The following is a 22,690-nucleotide window of genomic DNA, read 5'->3' as shown; positions in this document are numbered from 1 at the left end:
ACAGCATCCAGAGCCTTAAGGAACTCCGGGCAGATCTCATCCACACCCGGGGCCTTGCCACCGAGGAGCTTTTTAACTACCTCGGCAACCTCAGCCCCAGAAATAGAAGAGCCCACCACAGATTCCCCAGGCACTGCTTCCTCATAGGAAGACGTGCTAGTAGGATTGAGGAGGTCTTCGAAGTATTCCCTCCACCGATCCACAACATCCGCAGTCGAGGTCAGCAGAACACCATCCCCACCATACACGGTGTTGACATTGCACTGCTTCACTTTCCTGAGGCGGCGGTTGGTGGTCCAGAATCGCTTCGAAGCCGTCCAGAATTCGTTTTCAATGGCTTCCCCGAACTCCTCCCATGTCCGAGTTTTTGCCTCCGCGACCGCTAAAGCCGCACACCGCTTGGCCTGTCAGTACCTGTCTGCTGCCTCCGGAGTCCTATGAGTCAAAAGACTCTTTCTTCAGCTTGACGGCATCCCTCTAGGATTACCGCCACGACAGGCACCAACCACCTTGCGGAACATCGTCCACTCGGACTCAATGTCCAGCGCCTCCCTCGTGACATGTTCAAAGTTCTTCCGGAAGATAGATTTCATAGTTTTTCAAATTGTTTTATGATGTGTGGTGTACACTGCATCCAAACTTCCAGTGCCGTGTAACGTTTCACCTTCCTTGGGCGCTGGACTTATTGCAGCCTCAAAGGCGCATAATAACAAAAGTACTTAAGTCAAAGAGATTTGACATTGAACATTCACATTTCATGGTCGATGAAGGGTTAGCCACAATCCGCGAAGTTGCTCACCTTTTTTCACTTGAGCACATTAGGACTAGAGCTCAAACGACTCCTCGAGTAACTTGGTTACAAAATATATTCGAGGAATTTTTGCTGCCTCGAGGCGTCGTTAAGTTTTTGTTTTGATTTTGTTTTTGTTTTGTTTTTATGGCATTTTGCCTTGTGTACTAGTCAAAGCTCACGTTTTGCACGGACTGTTTAGGTGCTGCACAGCGTGTTTACGTCAGATCATACGCCCCCTGCACTGCACAACACCGCTCCTTTAAATACGCTTGAGTTTAGTCAACTTTTTCGCCGACATAGCTCGCAATGGCAGACGCCGCAGAAAGCAGTTGACAAGAGCCATAGCAAAACGAGGGAATTAAGAAGCGACAAAAGTTGTCTAAGGTATGGAAACACTTCACACTAAAATCAAAGGAAAACGCAGTTGTATGCAAACATTGCAAAGTGGAGCTCGCATACCACAATAGCACAGGTTCGATGCTGCAGCACCTGTCGAGAAAGCATCCGATTGAGGGATGTCCAGAGGCGAGGTAAGTAATCTATTATCAAATGTAAATGCAAAAGTTGTGTTAGTAAAATAAATGTTATTCATTATGATAACCAGGATGTGTTCTTTCACTCTCGCAAAGTCATCAAATGCCGCCAAAAGGTGTTGAAAACTAACAACGCTATCCGAGCTGTAGTGTTCAATTAGCCTTTCTTTAGTAACCACGCGAAAGTAGTTGTGCAAAGTTATTCGGGTTATTCAAGTCAGGCAACCACATGCTACTTGGATAGCTTGCACTTGCACCCTTTATAGTCTCTATAGCATAGGTGCTGATCTACATTTCTGCCAGTGGGTGCTCGGACAGGCGGAAAATCTGACGCTACTTTTCTGAGCATGTGCAGTTTTTGCTTGGTGAAAACTCACCACTGGTTGCACATTTCAAATGCAGTATTAAAGGCACTACCTAATCCACTTTTTATGTTTGATATAATGAAAACTGTTCTCAGGGAATATTAATTTTGAACTAATTTTATATATATATATATATATATATATATATATATATATATATATATATATATATATATATATATATATATATATATATATATATATATATATATATATATATATATATATATATATACATATGTGTATATCCATCCATTTTCTTCCGCTTATTCCCTTCGGGGTCGCGGGGGGCGCTGGAGCCTATCTCAGCTACAATCGGGCGGAAGGCGGGGTACACCCTGGACAAGTCGCCACTTCATCGCAGGGCCAACACAGATAGACAGACAACATTCACACTCACATTCACACACTAGGGCCAATTTAGTGTTGCCAATCAACTTATCCCCAGGTGCATGTCTTTGGAGGTGGGAGGAAGCCGGAGTACCCGGAGGGAACCCACGCAGTCACGGGGAGAACATGCAAACTCCACACAGAAAGATCCTGAGCCTGGGATTGAACCCCAGACTACTCAGCACCTTCGTATTGTGAGGCAGACGCACTAACCCCTCTTCCACTGTGCTGCCTATGTGTATTTATATATATATATATATATATATATATATATATATATATATATATATATATATATATATATATATATATATATATATATACGGTATATATATATATATATATATATATATATATGTATATATATATATATATATATATAAATATATATATATATGTATATATATATATATATATATATATATATATATATATATATATACGGTATATATATATATATATATGTATGTATATATATATATATATATATATATATATATATATATATATATATATATATATATATATATATATATATACATATATACCGGTATATGTATATATGTGTGTTTTCCTCTCAAACATGTTATAATGGCAAAATGAACATTGATTACTATTTTGCATGCAAAAAAAGCAATGAACTGTATTGCATTCTTAAAATTTAAAACTGTTTTCGGCATTATTAAGTGGTTTGTCTTTTTATATTGTTTATGTATTGTTGGCAGGTTGAAAACAGCTCAGCGGATTTGCGTGGAGAAACCACCATTTAAACGGCACCGTATAATAATCATCAAAAACGCACTATAGACAAGAACTTTGTTTATGCGGTCACACTACACAGCACATAGAGCTGTGAGCGCACCTATTATTATTAGCACACACAAATTGGCACAATCAACCACGGACACATTTCAGCTGTGCGTGTCAGCCTTCAATAATGAAAACAGGCGTTTAGGAAATAAAAGACAATTAGGCCGAACGCTGTTTAATTATACATCTTAACATGTATAAGTAAACCTTAATTAAGCAAAAATATTGCTCCGGCCCGGCTGCACCAAACAATAATATAAATCCATTAAAAAAGTTGAAATACAAATAAGGCAACAAGAGAACTTACACTTCTCAAATAATAATATAAATCCATTTAACAAAGTCAAAATACAAATAAGGCAACAAGAGAACTTACACTTCTCTTTTGTAAAGTAAATTTGTACAGCCATAGGTCATCTACATCAACAATATGATTTTCCTGAGAAGCTGGACAGGCCAAAAAAAAATAATAATAAAAATAAAAATAAGCAAAAATATGATTTATTCGATTACTCGATTAATCGATCTGGATATTCGATAGAATACTCGATTACTAAAATATTCGATAGCTGCAGCTCTAATTAGGACCATGTCAGATTTTGTTTTCTTCTCATTTTTTTTATATTCAAAGTGTTGTGTTTAACTTTTCTGCAAATTTTCAAGTTAAAAAATAGAATTTGTCGGCTTCCACGTTCCAACTAAACGATCCCCAGAAAGCTGAAAGGCTATGCCTCATTGAAATATTCAGGTCCCTAGTGGGATATGGGGTCAAAGTGCAAACTCCCGCTTAGCACAACATACACTGACTTCCGGACTAAATGATGCGGAAAGTTCACCTCAAGTTCCGAGGGTAATCTCGCTGCAGGGGGAAAAGGCAAAATGTGGAAAAATGGTCCACAAATAGCTTTATTTTCGTGCAGAACCAACATAACCAGTATGCTGCCATTAACTTTGATAGGCCCAGTACACAGTACACTCTGCAGCATAAATGCATTTGAAGTGGTTTTAACAAACAAAAGCAATCAATGCATTACTTGGCCAGTATATAGATTATGAATGACTAAAAGGCTTATAACTGGGAAGGAACACACTCAAGACGGTAACAGTACATGAAATGTAAAGAGTAATGCAGACAATTATTTCATAAGTATACTGTACAATTTAATAAACCACATAGAACTTTCTGAGGATGCTGAAAAGTACTTAAATGGCTAATTATGAGTCTATTTGACTCAACAAGGTGGTCTAATATTTCCTCATGCATGGAAACCTTTTTCCATGAGGGACTGTTGTTGATTGTGCAGCCTGCCCTTATCTGCTAAGATCTGCAAATTAATGGCAGGACGGGTCTGGAAGTGGACTCGCTAATCAAAGCCTGCACAAGTTTTGTCCGGCTCATGCTGTTTGCTAGTGAGAAGGAAGTTGCTATGACAAGATTGAGTGGGAAGTCTTCTCCATCCATTGTGGCGCTATTAGGAGCTATAGTACATTCACCACCAAAAAGCTTCCTCATTGTCCGCTGTCTCCTCTGTCATCCACATGTTGCAGACATTCTCAGAGTATGTTTTATATTTGAAAAGTGTCTGTTCATCATAAACATTAATTTGTGTTCCAACACATTTACCCCCGCACTTTAGGGACAAGCGGTAGAAAATGGATGGAATTTAGGAGCATTTGTGAACTGTTGCAAGCAATTTATAGCGGTATTTTTTTGTTGGTAAAAGAGAGATGATGAGAGATTATCATCACACTTCAACATGTCAAACATGTAAATGCTGCCTATTTGCTAGCTCAGCATTGTAAATGAATATCTGGATAAAAAAAGCTAACAAACATACAAGGCCTTGTGGTTAGAGTGTCTGCCCTGAGATCGGTAGGTTGTGAGTTCAAACCTCGGCCGAGTCATACCAAAAACTATAAAAATGGGACCCATTACCTCCCTGCTTGACACTCAGCATCAATGGTTAGAATTGGGGGTTAAATCAACAAAATGATTCCCGCTGTTCACTGCTCCCCTCACCTCTCAGGGGGTGGAACAAGGGGATGGGTCAAATGCAGAGGATACTTTCACCACACCTAGTGTGTGTGTGACTATCAGTTGTACTTTAACTTAACTTTAACATATATAACCAAATTAGCGCTGTAGACATAAACCAAAAGTAGGTATGAGCTACACGAAAATTGTGCCATTTGACCAATAAACATTGCTGGTCCTGCTTCGTCCACACATGAAACAAATGTTTTGATTAGACAAAAGCAAATTTGATTGGCCAAAATTTACGATGTAGTTTTTTGTTTTTTTTTACTTTTCATGTATGATATGCCAGAAGTAAACATCAAGTATGAAACTGAGTGAAACAGTTCCAATAAAAAGCATGTTTTGCCACATTTGAGTTTTTTTGTTGTTGGTTTTTTTTTACAAAATATGACTTTTCTTTATCACACACTACTGTGGGATACAGTGGAAGAGGGGTTAGTGCATGTGCCTCACAATAAGAAGGTCCCACACTCAGGGTCTTTCTGTGTGGAGTTTGCATGATCTCCTGGTGACTGCGTGGGTTCCCTCCGGGTACTCCAGCTTCCTCACACCTCCAAAGACATGCACCTGGGGATAGGTTGATTGGCAACACTAAATTTGCCCTAGTGTGAATGTTGTCTGTCTATCTGTGTGGCTACTTGTCCAGGGTGTACCCCGCCTACCGCCCAAATGCAGCTGGGATGGGCTCCAGTGGCCCCCAGGACCCTGAAAGGGACAAGCGGTAGAACATGGATGGATGGATACTGTGGGATATCATTCCATTCCTCAACCAGGTGTTGTTGCTAGTCAGTTTATATCATCATTTATATTCTCATTTACCTTGGCCATCAGGTAGGTTTGTCTGTCAGTTAGTTAGTTAGCAAAATAATGTAAAACGTTATGGGTGTTTTTGATTTTGAAATATACCTTTTAGGGGTGATCCAGATCATTTCTACTATGTTAACATACTTTTTTGATGCTCAACTGTTCCTTGTGTATGCTAGTGGCAACGTATCCACCCACAGAGACAAAGCAATTGGATGACTGACAATAGGGTTAACTCTCTTTATTTTATTATACGGAAATAGGGCCTGGAATAGGCCTGCACTCTGTTGAGTGATTTATTTCTTGGTTTTTAAAATATTGTAGCCTATAGCAGAAGTGAATGTTAAGTATAGGAAAACACTCACTATTACTATTCCGTTGTTGCTGTCTAATAATTAGTATGCATCTCCATATTGTGAGTTTACTGAACAAAAATGACTTTTCTTTGTCACACACTCCTGTGGGATGGCCTTCCATTTCTCTGTTACCTTTTTCAAGTATGGTATGTATGGTAGAAGTAAACACCAAGAATTAAACTCTCCAGTTACGAGCATAGATTGCTACATTTTGTGAGTTCACTTAACACCTATGACTTTTCTTTTTCAGACTGTCAGGCTGTGGGATGGTATTCCACTCCACAACCAGAAGTTGCAGCAAGTCAGTTTACGTTACCATTTTCAAGTATTGTAAGGCAGAAGTAAACATCAGGTATGAAACCGTCAAAAAAAAGCTCATATTGCCACATTTTGTGAGTTCACGTAACAAATATTACTTTTCTTTGTCACACATTGCTGTGGGATGGCATTCCACTTGTCCATTACCATTTAACATATGGTATGGCAGAAGTACACATCAAGACTCAAACTCTCAAATAAAAAGAATGGGTTGCTACATATTGTGAGCTCACTTAACACTTGTGACTTTTCTTTGTCACACACTGCTGTGGGATGGTATTCCACTTCTCCATTACATTTTAACATATGGTAAGGCAGAAGTATATATCAAGATTCAAACTCTCACATCAAAAGCTTGGATTGCTACATTTTGTGAGCTCATTTAACACTTATGACTTTTCTTTGTCACACACTGCTGTGGGATGGCATTCCACTTTTCCATTACCGTTTAACATGGTAAGGCAGAAGTATATATCAAGATTCAAACTCTCACATCAAAAGCTTGGATTGCTACATTTTGTGAGCTCATTTAACACGTATGACTTTTCTTTGTCACACACTGCTGTGGGATGGCATTCCACTTTTCCATTACCATTTAACATGGTAAGGCAGAAGTATACTGTCAAAGCGCTTTGAGTACCTTGAAGGTAGGAACACGCTATACAAGTATAACCCATTTATCATTTATCATTTATATATCATGATTCAAACTCTCACATAAAAAGCTTGGATTGCTACATTATGTGAGCTTACTTAACACTAATGACTTTTCTTTGTCACACACTGCTGTGGGATGGCATTCCACTTTACCATTAGCATTTAACATGGTAAGGCAGAAGTATATATCATGATTCAAACTCTCACATACAAAGCTTGGATTGCTACATTTTGTGAGCTCACTTAACACGTACAACTTTTCTTTGTCACATATTGCTGTGGGATGGCATTCCAATTTTCCATTACCATTTAACATATGGTAAGGCAGACGTATATATCAAGACTCAAACTCTCACATAAAAAGCTTGAATTGCTACATTTTGTGAGCTCACTTATTAACACATACAACTTTTCTTTGTCACACACTGCTGTGCAATGGCATTCCAATTTTCTATTACCATTTAACATATGGTAAGGCAGACGTATATATCAAGACTCAAACTCTCACATAAAAAGCTTGGATTGCTACATCTTGGGAGCTCACTTAACACTTATGACTTTTCTTTGTCATACACTGCAGTGTGATGGCATTCCACTCCTCAACCAGGATTTGTAGAAAGTCGATTTATCGTACCATTTTCAAGTATGATATGGCAGAAGTAAACATCAAATATGAAAACACTCCCTAATAATAATAATAATAATAACTGGGATTTATATAGCGCTTTTCTAAGTACCCAAAGTGAACGTCATGTTGTCACTGTCCAATAAAAAGCATGTATAGTCACATTGTGTAAGTTTACTTCCCAAATATGACTTTTTTGTTTATTATATAAAATTCCATTCGTTTGTGAAGGCTCTTCAAAAAGTATGCAAAGCTCCATCAGAATGCCAAAATAAACTAGTCTGTGTATACTTATGTTTTCTTATAGGTTTTACTTACTTTTCTCAGATCACGTTCTATATTTTATATGAAACACTCCTTACTATAATTTACTATTTACTTGTACAGTACTCTTTCAATATGGAGTATTTTTTCATCAATGCATTATATGAAAGTTTGCACTCTATCCTTATTTAAACGTTGTTTGTATAAGGATAAGGTGCAGCTAGGCAAACAGTAGGCATATTTGAGTTAGTCATTTGAGATTCATACCGCTTCATAGCTCATGACACATTATCTGTTTGTACTATTTGCTGCATTTCTGATAGTTGTTTGTGTGCCGTGTTGTTCCAGACCACAACAAACGTTAGTCAGCTTGCCAAAGATTGTAATAAATCTATTAGAAGACAGCCTGCCGTTTCCTTAAACTTGGACACACACATCTATACTAGAGATGTTCAATAATGGCTTTTTTGCCGATATCCGATATTGTCCAACTCTTAATTACCGATTCCGATATCAACCGATACCAATATATACAGTCGTGAAATTAACACATTATTGTGCCTAATTTTGTTGTGATGCCCCGCTGGATGCATTAAACAATGTAACAAGGTTTTCCAAAATAAATCAACTCAAGTTATGGGAAAAAATGCCAACATGGCACTGCCATATTTATTATTCACAATTAGTCACAAAGTGCATTATTTTTTTTAACATGCCTCAAAACAGCAGCTTGGAATTTGGGACATGCTCTCTCTGAGAGAGCATGAGGAGGTTGAGGTGGGCGGGGGGGTTGGGGGGGGGGGGGGGGGGGGTTGAGGTGGGAGGGTGGGGGGTAGCGGGGGTGTATATTGTAGCGTCCCGGAAGAGTTAGTGCTTCAAGGGGTTCTGGGTATTTGTTCTGTTGTGTTTATGTTGTGTTACGGTGCGGATGTTCTCCTGAAATGTGTTTGTCATTCTTGTTTGGTGTGGGTTCACAGTGTGGCGAATATTTGTAACAGTGTTAAAGTTGTTTATACGGCCACCCTCAGTGTGACCTGTATGGCTGTTGACCAAGTATGGCTTGCATTGTGTGTGTGAAAAGCCGTAGATATTATGTGACTGGGCCGGCACGAAAAGACAGTGCCTTTAAGGTTTATTGGCGCTCTGTACTTTTCCCTACATCCGTGTACACAGCAGCGTTTTAAAAAGTCATACCGGTACATTTTACTTTTTGAAACTGATACCGATAATTTTGAAACCGATAATTTCCGATATTACATTTAAAAGCAATATCGGCCGATATTATCGGACATCTCTAATCTATACCTTGGGCTATTCTGAGCCAGAAATTTCAAAAAGTTATCTCATCCTGCGAGAAGCCTCCATTTTACTAATGATTTCCAATGTTGCAAAAATGTGTAGAATAAAAATTAAGATACAACATTTCTGTCAATGAAGATTTGCGTCAGCCTTTGATAGTAGGCTAATATAGCTAATATAGACACCTACGTCATGTGTTGCCTTCATTATAACACTTATATAAGACTTTTAAGTTTTTGCAGCTCCAGACAAATTAGTATTATTTATTTTTCTTGGTCCAATATGGCTCTTTCAACATTTTGGATTGCCGACCCCTGTGTTAGGCAAACAGTAGGCACAATTGAGTCAGTCATCCGAGGTACATACCGCTTCGTAGCTCATGACACATTATCTGTATGTACTATTTGCTGCATTTCTGATAATTGGTTGTGTGCCATGTTGTTCCAGACCACAGCAAACGTTACCCAGCTTGCAAAGATTGTTATAAATCCATTAGAAGAAGACAGCCTGCCATTTCCTTAAACTTGGACACACACATCTATACTAGAGATGTCCAATAATGGCTTTTTTCCCGAATATCCGATATCCCGATATTGTCCAACTCTTAATTACCGATTCCGATATCAACCGATACCGATATATACAGTCGTGGAATTGACACAGTATTACGCCTAATGTTGTTGTGATGCCCCGCTGGATGCATTAAACAATGTGACAAGGTTTTCCAAAATAAATCAACTCAAGTTATGGGAAAAAATGCCAACATGGCACTGCCATATTTATTATTGAAGTCACAAAGTGCATTATTTTTTTTAACATGCCCCAAAACAGCAGCTTGGAATTTGGGACATGCTCTCCCTGAGAGAGCATGAGGAGGTTTTGCTGCATTTCTGATAATTGGTTGTGTGCCATGTTGTTCCAGACCACAGCAAACGTTACCCAGCTCGCAAAGATTGTAATAAATCCATTAGAAGAAGACAACCTGCCATTTCCTTAAACTTGGACACACACACATTTGCGTCAGCTTTTGATAGTAGGCTAATATAGACACCTACGTCATGTGTTGCCTTCATTATAAAGACTTTAAATTTTTTGCAGCTCCAGACAGATTTTTTTGTTGTATTTTTGGTTCAATATGGCTCTTTCAACATTGTGGGTGGCCGACTCCTGTGTCAGGCAAACAGTAGGCACATTTGAGTCAAGATACATACCGCTTCGTAGAAGAAGGGGCACATCTCAGTATGGATGATCATAAGCAGTATTCCGAGCAGAGCTGCACCCAAAGCCAGCGCGCACAGCCGCTTCTTGTCCTCCAACAAGAACTTTCTGTCCCGCAGTCGGTACAGGTCGTCTCCCTCCATAAGAGCCGTCCTTTTCCCTGGAAGCGACACCGGCACGGACACTTCTGCGGTGTCCCCGCCGTTCCTGTCGGTCCCACAATTCACCTTGGAGTTGACGTGCATGGCGCGCTTGGTCATCTCCATCTCCAGAGCGCACATGAGTGTGTGCGTGTGGGGTGGTGGGGGGCAGGGGGGGCGACTTGGACCGGGATCACTTTGATTGTCGTCGCCCCCCGGCGATGGTGATCTACGCACGGCGTGGGCTCCAATCGTAGGAAGACGTGTCCAACAGTGGTATAGCAATGGCAGAGGCGCGGCATTGATGATGTTTACAAACACACGCATGCACACACACACTGCTGTGTTATCTTATCTTATTTGCATGCCTTCTTGTTTAAGGGCGTGTTGCTTCGGGTGCTTCACGTAGTGTCGTAGGGAAGTCACTCCAAAACGTACTCTTTTTTTTTTTTTTAAACAAACCGAGTCACAACACAAGGGGCCGTGACGTCACAGTCCCCTTCCTGCTGAGGTACAATGGCGGTCCATTCGTTCCACCCCACCCCAATAAGTACGCTAACCGACGTCACCAACTCCCAAAATCCGTTTGTACGTTTAAACTAATGTATGTGTAAGAAACAATTCGTTTGGAAGAACAGTATAAAACAATGGCAATGTTAGCTTTTGTTGGCTACGCACCTGCCGCGGTTCTGAGAAAATGTGCGAGCCACACAAATTGCTACTGAACGTGCGCACGCATGCGCGTCAACGCTGAAGCTTACTTCGAAAAAAATAAACATAGAAATTAAGGTAAAAAAAAATGTTGCTGTATTGTGGTTGTTTTCGACGAAGCCCCTAAAGCACTGGCAGTGATTCTTAACCTTGTTGGAGGTACCGAACCCCACCAGTGTCATACTACATAGCGGCTATGTGCATTCACCGAACCCTTCTTTAGTGAAAAATAAAAAATAAATTTTTTTTTAATTCAAGACGAAGTTATATGTTTTTGGTAACACTTTAGTATGGGGAACATATTCTAAGTAACAACGACTTAATTTAGAGTTTTTTGGACACTAGGGGAACATCCATCCATCCATCCATCTTCTTCCGCTTATCTGAGGTCGGGTCGCGGGGGCAGCAGCCTAAGCAGGGAAGCCCAGACTTCCCTCTCCCCAGCCACTTTGTCCAGCTCCTCCCAGGGGATCCCGAGGCTTTCCCAGGCCAGCCGGGAGACATAGTCTTCCCAACGTGTCCTGGGTCTTCCTCGTGGTAGGGGAACATATTCTAAGTAACAAAGACTTAATTCAGAGTTATTTGGTTAGGGTTAGGGTTAGAGGGTTAGGTGTAGTGTTTAGACTAAAGGGGAGGTGACGGCTCAGACACCAGGGGGCAGTATATACAATAATTTATTATATATAATAAATATATATAATAATAAACAATACAACTAAACTATAGAAATAGAGTGTGTGACTAAAATACAAGAGTGTGTGTGTGGTGTAAGACTATGTGTGTAGATATCTGAAGTGTGTTACCAAGTGTTGATGAGAAAAGGCAGACAAGTCCAAAGAGGGCAAGGCAAAAGGGGTCCAAGTTCAGCGAGGGGTCCGTGGGGCAGAGAGAGACGTCAGAGTCCAGGGGCGAGTGAGGAGTCGGGAAAGAAGAAGGCAGTCCAAAACACCGGGGAAACAACGGGAGATCTCGAGGAGGGAAGACTCGGGAAGGCACTGCGGAAGAGCAACAGACGTCAGAATCACGGAGGGAAAAACAACACAGTAAGAGCGCATAAAGCTTGTTGCTTACGGTACACGATGAGAAAACTAAGTTCCCGCGCCGATCCTAGGGTCCACTGGTCTTTTAACCAGCTCGCCCTCATCAGTTCCAGGTGTGATGATTGCCAGCGAGTGATTGCAGCTGGTGACTGCAGCAGGGCGGAGACGCGCGCGGCGCGTTCCTGGATGTGCGCACCCGTGGGCGTGTCCCGAGGTGCGCACAGACGGAGCCTCCAAGTGTTCCCGCAGAGGAGGGAGAATCAGACTGGGCGTGCGCCGTAACAGTATCCCCCCCCTATGGACAGATTCCAGATGTCCTGGAAGTCAAACCCCCGAAAAAACAGGAACAACAGTCAAGGGAGGGCGGAGGGGCGAACTGGTGGTGGGTCGCCGGCCCAAGTGTCCCCGAATCCACCGAGGACGAGTCTGATGGCGGCGGCGAGAAGAATGCCGCTGAAGCCGGCGAGGCGGGCGACCAAGGGACGGCCACCATCTTGGCCGTCGGGAAGGCGGACGTGATTGGCGCCATGGTGCGTCTCGCCGGAAACGAGGATATGACGTCGTCGGCGTGGAAGCGGCAGAGGCGTGGAGGAAGACGTCATCGCCGAGGCAGGCGTGGAGGAAGACGTCATCGGCGGCGTGGAAGCGGCAGACGTCATCGGCGGCGTGGAAGCGGCAGACGTCATTGGCGCCGTGGAAGCGGCAGACGTCATCGGCGCCGTGGAAGCGGCAGACGTCATCGGCGTGGAAGCAGCGGACGTCAAAGGCGTGGAAGCAGCGGACGTCAAAGCCGGAGACGAGGAGGGCAGCTGAGGAGCTGGCCGAGGTGCTGAAGTCGGGGGAGCAGGCCGAGGTGCTGGAGTCGGCGGAGCCGGCAGAGGTGCTGGAGTCGGCGGAGCCGGCCGAGGGGCAGAGGTCGAGGCCAGCCTGGGAGCTGGTGGAGACGTGGGGGCCAGCCTGGGAGCTGGTGGAGACGTGGGGGGCAGCCTGGGAGCTGGTGGAGACGTGGGGGCCAGCCTGGGAGCTGGTGGAGACGTGGGGGCCAGCCTGGGAGCTGGTGCTAGCTCAGAGGCTAGCCTGGGGACTGGTGCTAGCTCGGACGCTAGCCGAGGGGCTGGTGCTAGCTCGGACGCTAGCCGAGGGGCTGGTGCTAGCTCGGACGCTAGCCGAGGGACTGGTGCTAGCTCGGACGCTAGCCGAGGGACTGGTGCTAGCTCGGACGCTAGCCGAGGGACTGGTGCTAGCTCGGACGCTAGCCGAGGGACAGGTGCTAGCTCAGACGCTAGCCGAGGGACAGGTGCTAGCTCGGACGCTAGCCGAGGGACAGGTGCTAGCTCGGACGCTAGCCGAGGGACAGGTGCTAGCTCGGACGCTAGCCGAGGGACAGGTGCTAGCTCAAACGCTAGCCGAGGGACAGGTGCTAGCTCGGACGCTAGCCGAGGGACAGGTGCTAGCTCGGACGCTAGCCGAGGGAAAGGTGCTAGCTCGGACGCTAGCTCGGGGACAAGTGCTGGTAGCGTGGTTGGTGGGTGCGGCCAGGCAAACTGAAAGATCGATGGTAGCGGTCTTGCTGGCCGCAGCTGTGCTACCTCACCAGCACGGCTGTCGGTACCATTCCCCCCCTCCAAAGGCGGATTCCAGACGCTTCCAGTAGACTGAGGAACAGACACTGAGGGTGGAAAGAGGGTGTCCAGGCGGCGAGAAAATTCCTCCTTGCTCACATCACTGCTAAACATGCCTTTCCACGACAGTTTGGCAGGACAAGACAACTCCTCCTGTGTGGAGCGAAAAAAAGAAAAAGACATGGTGAATGGGGCAAGAGGCAGAAAAAAAAAAATTCACAGGGGCGGAACTAAAGTCACTGGGGCGGGGCTAAGGAACTGTGCCGTCAGGTCCTTAATTTTTGGCGGGAACTTACTGTTGTGTTTACTGAGGGGAGGTGACGGCAAACAGACACCAGGGGGCAGTATATACAATAATTTATTATATATAATAAATATATATAATAATAAACAATACAACTAAACTATAGAAATAGAGTGTGTGACTAAAATACAAGAGTGTGTGTGTGGTGTAAGACTATGTGTGTAGATATCTGAAGTGTGTTACCAAGTGTTGATGAGAAAAGGCAGACAAGTCCAAAGAGGGCAAGGCAAAAGGGGTCCAAGTTCAGCGAGGGGTCCGTGGGGCAGAGAGAGACGTCAGAGTCCAGGGGCGAGTGAGGAGTCGGGAAAGAAGAAGGCAGTCCAAAACACCGGGGAAACAATGGGAGATCTCGAGGAGGGAAGACTCGGGAAGGCACTGCGGAAGAGCAACAGACGTCAGAATCACGGAGGGAAAAACAACACAGTAAGAGCGCATAAAGCTTGTTGCTTACGGTACACCATGAGAAAACTAAGTTCCCGCGCCGATCCTAGGGTCCACTGGTCTTTTAACCAGCTCGCCCTCATCAGTTCCAGGTGTGATGATTGCCAGCGAGTGATTGCAGCTGGTGGCTGCAGCAGGGCGGAGACGCGCGCGGCGCGTTCCTGGATGTGCGCACCCGTGGGCGTGTCCCGAGGTGCGCACAGACGGAGCCTCCAAGTGTTCCCGCAGAGGAGGGAGAATCAGACTGCGCGTGCGCCGTAACATTAGGCTTATAATAAGGCCATGCCGAATAAGGCCTTAATAAGTACTTAATAATGACAAGTTAAAAGCCAATATGTTACTAATTTGCATGTTAATAAGCAACTAATTAAAGGCCTACTGAAATGCGATTGTCTTATTTAAACGGAGATAGCAGGTCCATTCTATGTGTCATACTTGATCATTTCGCGATATTGCCATATTTTTGCTGAAAGGATTTAGTAGAGAACATCGACAATAAAGTTTGCAACTTTTGGTCGCTGATAAAAAAGCCTTGCCTGTACCGGAAGTAGCAGACGATATGCGCGTGACGTCACAGGTTGTGGAGCTCCTCACATCTGCACATTGTTTACAATCATGGTCACCAGCAGTGAGAGCGATTCGGACCGAGAAAGCGACGATTTCCCCATTAATTTGAGCGAGGATGAAAGATTCGTGGATGAGGAAAGTGAGAGTGAAGGACTAGAGGGCAGTGGGAGCGATTCAGATAGGGAAGATGCTGTGAGAGGCGGGTGGGACCTGATATTCAGCTGGGAATGACTAAAACAGTAAATAAACACAAGACATATATATACTCTATTAGCCACAACACAACCAGGCTTATATTTAATATTCCACAAATTAATCCCGCATAACAAACACCTCCCCCCTCCCGTCCATATAACCCGCCAATACAACTCAAACACCTGCACAACACATTCAATCCCACAGCCCAAAGTACCGTTCACCTCCTCAAAGTTCATACAGCACATATATTTCCCCAAAGTCCCCAAAGTTACGTACGTGACATGCACATAGCGGCACGCACGTACGGGCAAGCGATCAAATGTTTGAAAGCCGCAGCTGCATGCGTACTCACGGTACCGCGTCTGCGCATCCAACTCAAAGTCCTCCTGGTAAGAGTCTCTGTTGTCCCAGTTCTCCACAGGCCAATGGTAAAGCTTGACTGTCATCTTTCGGGAATGTAAACAATGAAACACCGGCTGTGTTTGTGTTGCTGCAGCCGCCCGCAGTACACCGCTTCCCACCTACAGCTTTCTTCTTTGCTGTCTACATTGTTCATTGAACAAATTGCAAAAGATTCACCAACACAGATGTCCAGAATACTGTGGAATTTTGCGATGAAAAGAGACGACTTAATAGCTGGCCACCATGCTGTACCAAAATGTCCTCTACAATCCGTGACGTCACGGCATCATCATACCGAGAAAAACTCAACCCAATGGCCTACAATGAGAAACATCCCCCCCCCCCCCACCCCCCCCCCCCCCCCCCCCCCACCTCTATATGGAGTGAAATTACTGCCAAAACTCCACAAACACACAAGAATGTTGATTGTTAATTGATTCCTTCAATTAAAAAAAAATTTGCAGGTAAAAAAACCAAAAAAAATATTTTATGCAAGTAAAAACTTGGCAGCAATATTTCACTCTTTTGGATACTATATTCCACCCTGCGCGATCCACATACTTGCACTCTTAGCACCTGTAATTCGCACTCTATGACAAGTGGTGTTGCTGAGTCAAATTAAAGGTGCCATATGTAATAATTCCATGTCAAGTCATCACTAAATGGCTCTGATATGTCAAAAGGCATTAATAAATCATGTTCTTTTCGAATACCTCTATAACTGATAACGGTGGTTCAGCCGGGATATGCTCATTTCAAAATTAGATTTACAACCCCGAAATGTTGTTATTGTCTTCATTTCGATGTCCCGTCCTCCACCGTTTTACCAATTAGAAAGTCTGTGAGTGTGTCACATCCAGGTTGCCAGTTACGCACCGCCTTCTTCGTCGAACTACTGCCACTGGTAAAGTTACTAAACATGTTAGACCTTAGTAAATATAAAAGGCGTCGTTACAATTCTCAACTTATTCATGACAAAGCCAGGAACAAAACGAGGATTTGTATCGGGGATGCCTTTGAAAGATAGAGACGATTGAAGGCGGAGAAGATTTTTTTCATCTGACGCCAAACTTGCTAATTTTGTCCTAGATAGGTAAGTCAGGCATTTAGGTTTTCTTATTACTTGTAATAAATGGAAATGGACATTTCGTATGTAAACTATATTGTCCAATACAGTCTATGTTCTTGTCTAACAAAGCTAGTATGTTTGTGCAACGAATGCTTAGTGTTATGTGCTCAGCTCCTAGTGTGATGCTTAGCATGCTAGCCCGGTCAATGACACATCGACATACAGGCTAACGGGAGAAATACACTATATTGCCAAAAGTATTTGGCCACCTGCCTTTACTCACATATGAACTTGATGTGCCATTCCATGAAATTGTCCAAAATGTGTTGGTATCCTGGAGCATTCAAAGTTCCTTTCACTGGAACTTAGGGGCCAAGGCAACTCCTGAAAAACAACCCCACATCATAATTCCTCCTCCACCAAATTTCACACTCGGCACAATGCAGTCCGAAATGTAGCATTCTCCTAGCAACCTCCAAACCCAGACTCGTCCATCAGATTGCCAGATGGAAAAGAGTGATTCATCACTCCAGAGAAGGCGTCTCCACTGCTCTAGAGTCCAGTGGCGACGGGCTTTACACCACTGCATTCCACGCTTTGCATTGGACTTGGTGATGTATGGCTTAGAGGCAGCTGCTCGGCCATGGAAACCCATTCCATGAAGCTCTGTGTACTGTACGTGGGCTAATTGGAAGTCACATGAAGTTTGGAGCTCTGTAGCAACTGACTGTGCAGAAAGTCTTTGCACTATGTGCTTCAGCATCCGCTGACCCCTCTCTGTCAGTTTACGTGGTCTACCACTTGGTGGCTGACTTGCTGTTGTTCCCAAACTCTTCATTTTTCTTATAATAAAGTTGACTTCGGAATATTTAGGAGTGAGGAAATTTCACGACTGGATTTGTTGCAAAGGTTGCATCCTATGACAGTTCCACGCTGGAAATCACTGAGAGCGGCCCATTCTTTCACAAATGTTTGTAGAAACAGTCTCCATGCCTAAGTGCTTGATTTTATACACTGGGCCAAGTGATTAGGACACCTGATTCTCATCATTTGGATGGGTGGCCAAATACTTTTGGCAATATAGTGTATATGCCCGTTAGCCTGTATGTCGATGTGTCATCCAACTGACAGGGCAAAATATATTTTCGACAAATAAAACCTATGTGGATATGGGTAGTGTCAGTGCCTATTTCGTTCTCAATATACTGCTACGCTGAGGAAACGGGTTCAACATAAGCACGGCTAATTGCGGTTTCTGGGACTGTATGTGTATGTGTATGTATGGCACATACGGGGTGTTATTTGCTTGGCACAATATAATGCATTACATGTAATGATGTTCTACTGTGTGTATTGACATGGTAGTAGGCTATATGATTTATGTGTAACGTGGTTTTTCTTTTTGCGTAACGTGTGTTGGCTCATAGAATCGTACTCTGCACTGAAAGATGGTGATGTGCGTACATGGAAGAGAATGCAGTGCGTCAGGTTGGAGGCAAAATGGAGTTATGCTAAACGAAATGTGGCGGTAATTTTACTGTTGGCCTTGGCTTGCCATCAAAGTAGGCTTATGCGATTTATAATACATTATTATATATAATTATTTCGATGGTGGTCCGTGCGGTCAAACGAGACATTTTAGCAGGGTAATGCCAACAATCTGTCCCGACTCCCGAAGAAAATATTGCTGCGTACCTTTACAAATTCATTTGGCTAATAGACATCAGTAAAATGTGGCATAATTACTTAGTAAACCATCTTGCAAGAAGCATAAACAAGAGAAACCTACAGCGTATGACTCTTCGATTGCCATTTAAGTTCCTTGGAGTAGGATTCGGATTCGGCTGCGCATCTGGCAACCTCAGTCATGGAGAGTGGGAGGTGACTACAGAATTGTGACCGTGATTGCAGTACCATTTCTGGCCACATTACTACATATGGCTCCTTTAAGGCCGTCAGAGCTATTGTTATTTACGCATGGCGTTCTATTGATTTCGGCAACCCATCGCTACTGAACATGCGAGCGCATGCGCACAAACGCAAATGTTTAAACTCTTCCTTGAACAAAATACCCATGGAAAACAGCAGCTCCCTCGTGTAGACTCCTCATACTCCACAAGTAAGTAGTCATTTTAAATTATATTGCATTCATTGTATCTTCTACATGTACATTTTCATTTTCATCTCCATTCAAACAGGAATATTAATATCGTAGACAATTACAGCGTGAGGTAGTTCACATTACACACTAAGCAGGTAGACAAATACAGTGTGAGGAAGTTTAGAAATGTATTTATGTTGCTAACTAAGTGACAAATAAAGTAAACCTGGCGAAAACATAACCTCATCGAAGAAAGTAATAATTGTAATTCTACAGCGGAAGCGTTATTTGATATCCGAAACTTAAAGTTGCATTTTTTTTAAAGGTGCTGCGTCGTTCAGTAGATCCCTCAATCGAGTTACTCAACGGGTTGCTTTTTTCGAGGAAGCCGCTAAATTCAACAGAACACCGTACACTAAAAATAACAAAGAAGCAGCAGCGGGGTAAGGACTAAAGTGTCGGACAGAAGAGAGGGGAAACAAGCTCAACCTGTAAGTTTACACATTTATGTTATTATCCCCTCGTAAATCATGCGATGTTTGGAAGAAACTGTAACTCTGACGGCCTGAAATTGACTCAGCAGCACCACCTGTTGTTGTGGAGTCCAAATTGCGGGACATTTGCATGTGGCTCTGACTGCAAGCGTGTGGATCGCGCAGAGTGAAATATTACTTCCAAAAGGGTGGAACATTGCTGCCAAAAGTTTTACTTGAAGAAAATTGTTTTCATGCGTGCAAATCTTTTTTATTAATTTAAGAAAACTTTTTTATAATTGCAAATAATTTTGTATTTGAAGAAAACAGTTTTTTTAAATTGCAAAAAAAAAGTAAAATTTTTTTTTAAAACTATCTTTTAAATTGAAAATCGTTTTTTTTTTTAACTGAAGAGTTTTTATTTTTACTTGCGAATTATTGGGCGTGAATTAAAACAGGTTTGTGTGTTTGTGGAGTTTTGGCAGTAATTTCAATCCATACAAAACTATCTCCAACACCCCCGGATCATAACTGCAAAATGGCGTCATGTCATCAAAGCTCACCTTTAAGCGTACACACACACACACACACACACACACACACACACACACACACACACACACACCAGGATGAGGTGATAGAAAAAGGCCCTCCAATTACAAACCCCGTTTCCATATGAGTTGGGAAATTGTGTTAGATGTAAATATAAACAGAATACAATGATTTGCAAATCCTTTTCAACCCATATTCAGTTGAATGCATTACAAAGACAAGATATTTGATGTTCAAACTCATAAACTTTATTTTTTTTTTGCAAATAATAATTAACTTAGAATTTCATGGCTGCAACACGTGCCAAAATAGTTGGGAAAGGGCATGTTCACCACTGTGTTACATGGCCTTTCCTTTTAACAACACTCAGTAAACGTTTGGGAACTGAGGAGACACATTTTTTAAGCTTCTCAGGTGGAATTATTTCCCATTCTTGCTTGATGTACAGCTTAAGTTGTTCAACAGTCCGGGGGTCTCCGTTGTGGTATTTTAGGCTTCATAATGCGCCACACATTTTCAATGGGAGACAGGTCTGGACTACAGGCAGGCCAGTCTAGTACCCGCACTCTTTTACTAGGAAGCCACGTTGATGATACACGTGGCTTGGCATTGTCTTGCTGAAATAAGCAGGGGCGTCCATGGTAACATTGCTTGGATGGCAACATATGTTGCTCCAAAACCTGTATGTACCTTTCAGCATTAATGGCGCCTTCACAGATATGTAAGTTACCCATGTCTTGGGCACTAATACACCCCCATACCATCACAGATGCTGGCTTTTCAACTTTGCGCCTATAACAATCCGGATGGTTCTTTTCCTCTTTGGTCCGGAGGACACGACGTCCACAGTTTCCAAAAACAATTTGAAATGTGGACTCATCAGACCACAGAACACTTTTCCATTTTGTATCAGTCCATCTTAGATGAACTCAGGCACAGCGAAGCCGACGGCGTTTCTGGGTGTTGTTGATAAACGGTTTTCGCCTTGCATAGGAGAGTTTTAACTTGCACTTACAGATGTAGCGACCAACTGTAGTTACTGACAGTGGGTTTCTGAAATGTTCCTGAGCCCATGTGGTGATATCCTTTACACACTGATGTCGCTTGTTGATGCAGTACAGCCTGAGGGATCGAAGGTCACGGGCTTAGCTGCTTACGTGCAGTGATTTTTCCAAATTCTCTGAACCCTTTGATGATATTACGGACCGTAGATGGTGAAATCCCTAAATTTCTTGCAATAGCTGGTTGAGAAAGGTTTTTCTTAAACTGTTCAACAATTTGCTCACACATTTGTTGACAAAGTGGTGACCCTTGCCCCATCCTTGTTTGTGAATGACTGAGCATTTCATGGAATCTACTTTTATACCCAATCATGGCACCCACATGTTCCCAATTTGCCTGTTCACCTGTGGGATGTTCCAAATAAGTGTTTGATGAGCATTCCTCAACTTTATCAGTATTTATTGCCACCTTTCCCAACTTCTTTGTCACGTGTTGCTGGCATCAAATTCTAAAGTTAATGATTATTTGCAAAAATAAAAATGTTTATCAGTTTGAACATCAAATATGTTGTCTTTGTAGCATATTCAACTGAGGGTTGAAAATGATTTGCAAATAATTGTATTCTGTTTATATTTACATCTAACACAATTTCCCAACTCATATGGAAACAGGGTTTGTAGGTCCGAAACAAGTCTGCCTCGGTCTTCAAAAAACTAGTGTCGCCTCTTAACTCCCAAGTCCCAGGAGATGCACTATTTACTAATAATAATGATGTATTATTACGTTTTGTATTTTCCAATCTGACTTTAGAACTCTGAAGTAAAGGAGCATTTGTGTGTACAATGATAATTCAGTGAATATTGACAGGCTATATGATTATTCAAATTCATATTATAGCCACTCTATGGTAGGAGGCCACGGGGAAGACCCAGGACACGTTGGGAAGACCATGTCTCCCAGCTGGCTTGGGAACGCCTCGAGATCCCCCGGCAGGAGCTGGACGAAGTGGCTGGGGAGAGGGAAGTCTGGGCTTTGCTACTTAGGCTGCTGCCCCCGCGACCCAACCTCGGATAAGCGGAAGATGATGGATGGATATATTGAATGTGTTGGTTTTTCTTTATTAAAAGAAAATAATTTCATCTTTAAAAAAAGTATAAAACCAAAGTAAGGTTTTTACATGTGTTTTATAAAACTGGTTTCCACCAAATCCATGCAATTTTGTATGTGGTGTGTCAGAGGCACGGTTTGGGGTGGGGACACATGATTTGGTGCTTATGTCCTGAAATGTAGTCGTGTTGTTTGCACTTTTTACTACTTTTTCTGTGTTGGTAACTCTGTTAGAAATAAAAACAGAGTGCCGTCACGGTCAAGACATGGTGATATAGCACCACCCTATGGAGTGTTTAAAATTACAGTAAATATTTCAGGGGAATTCCTAAGAGTGAACTTGGTGTAAATTTAAAATGTTTTAACTGCTACCAAAGTGAGTGCTTCCTTAATCAAAAAAAACAAAACAAAAAAACCGAGCCATTCTGTTGAACGGCTCCTCAAGATCCGGCTCTGTTCAAAGACCCATAATTCCCACCTTTTTGTTGGGT

At 42.7% G+C, this 22,690-nt stretch overlaps 1 protein-coding gene and 1 long non-coding RNA gene across 3 annotated transcripts in view; one reads left to right on the top strand and one right to left on the bottom strand.

The window, feature by feature from the left end:
* kcnn4 (potassium intermediate/small conductance calcium-activated channel, subfamily N, member 4) overlaps positions 1-11,307 on the bottom strand; it is a 69,829-nt gene extending 58,522 nt beyond the window's left edge. For both annotated transcript variants that reach the window (XM_061952383.1, XM_061952391.1), the window contains exon 1: positions 10,464-11,307. In XM_061952383.1, coding sequence (XP_061808367.1) covers positions 10,464-10,937 — 474 coding nt within the window. In that variant the 5' untranslated portion in view covers positions 10,938-11,307. The remainder of the gene's footprint in view (positions 1-10,463) is intronic.
* A 7,602-nt stretch (positions 11,308-18,909) lies between these two features.
* On the top strand, positions 18,910-22,299 carry LOC133599515 (uncharacterized). Its single transcript, XR_009814734.1, has 2 exons — positions 18,910-19,083; positions 21,990-22,299. It is a non-coding gene; the product is annotated as an uncharacterized lncRNA (long non-coding RNA).
* Positions 22,300-22,690: the final 391 nt, after the last annotated feature.

The sequence above is a fragment of the Nerophis lumbriciformis genome, linkage group LG04 (genome assembly GCF_033978685.3).
Source record: "Nerophis lumbriciformis linkage group LG04, RoL_Nlum_v2.1, whole genome shotgun sequence".
Lineage (NCBI taxonomy): Eukaryota > Metazoa > Chordata > Actinopteri > Syngnathiformes > Syngnathidae > Nerophis > Nerophis lumbriciformis.
Note: the sequence above shows the minus strand (reverse complement) of the source record. Positions and strands in the feature narration are given on the sequence as shown.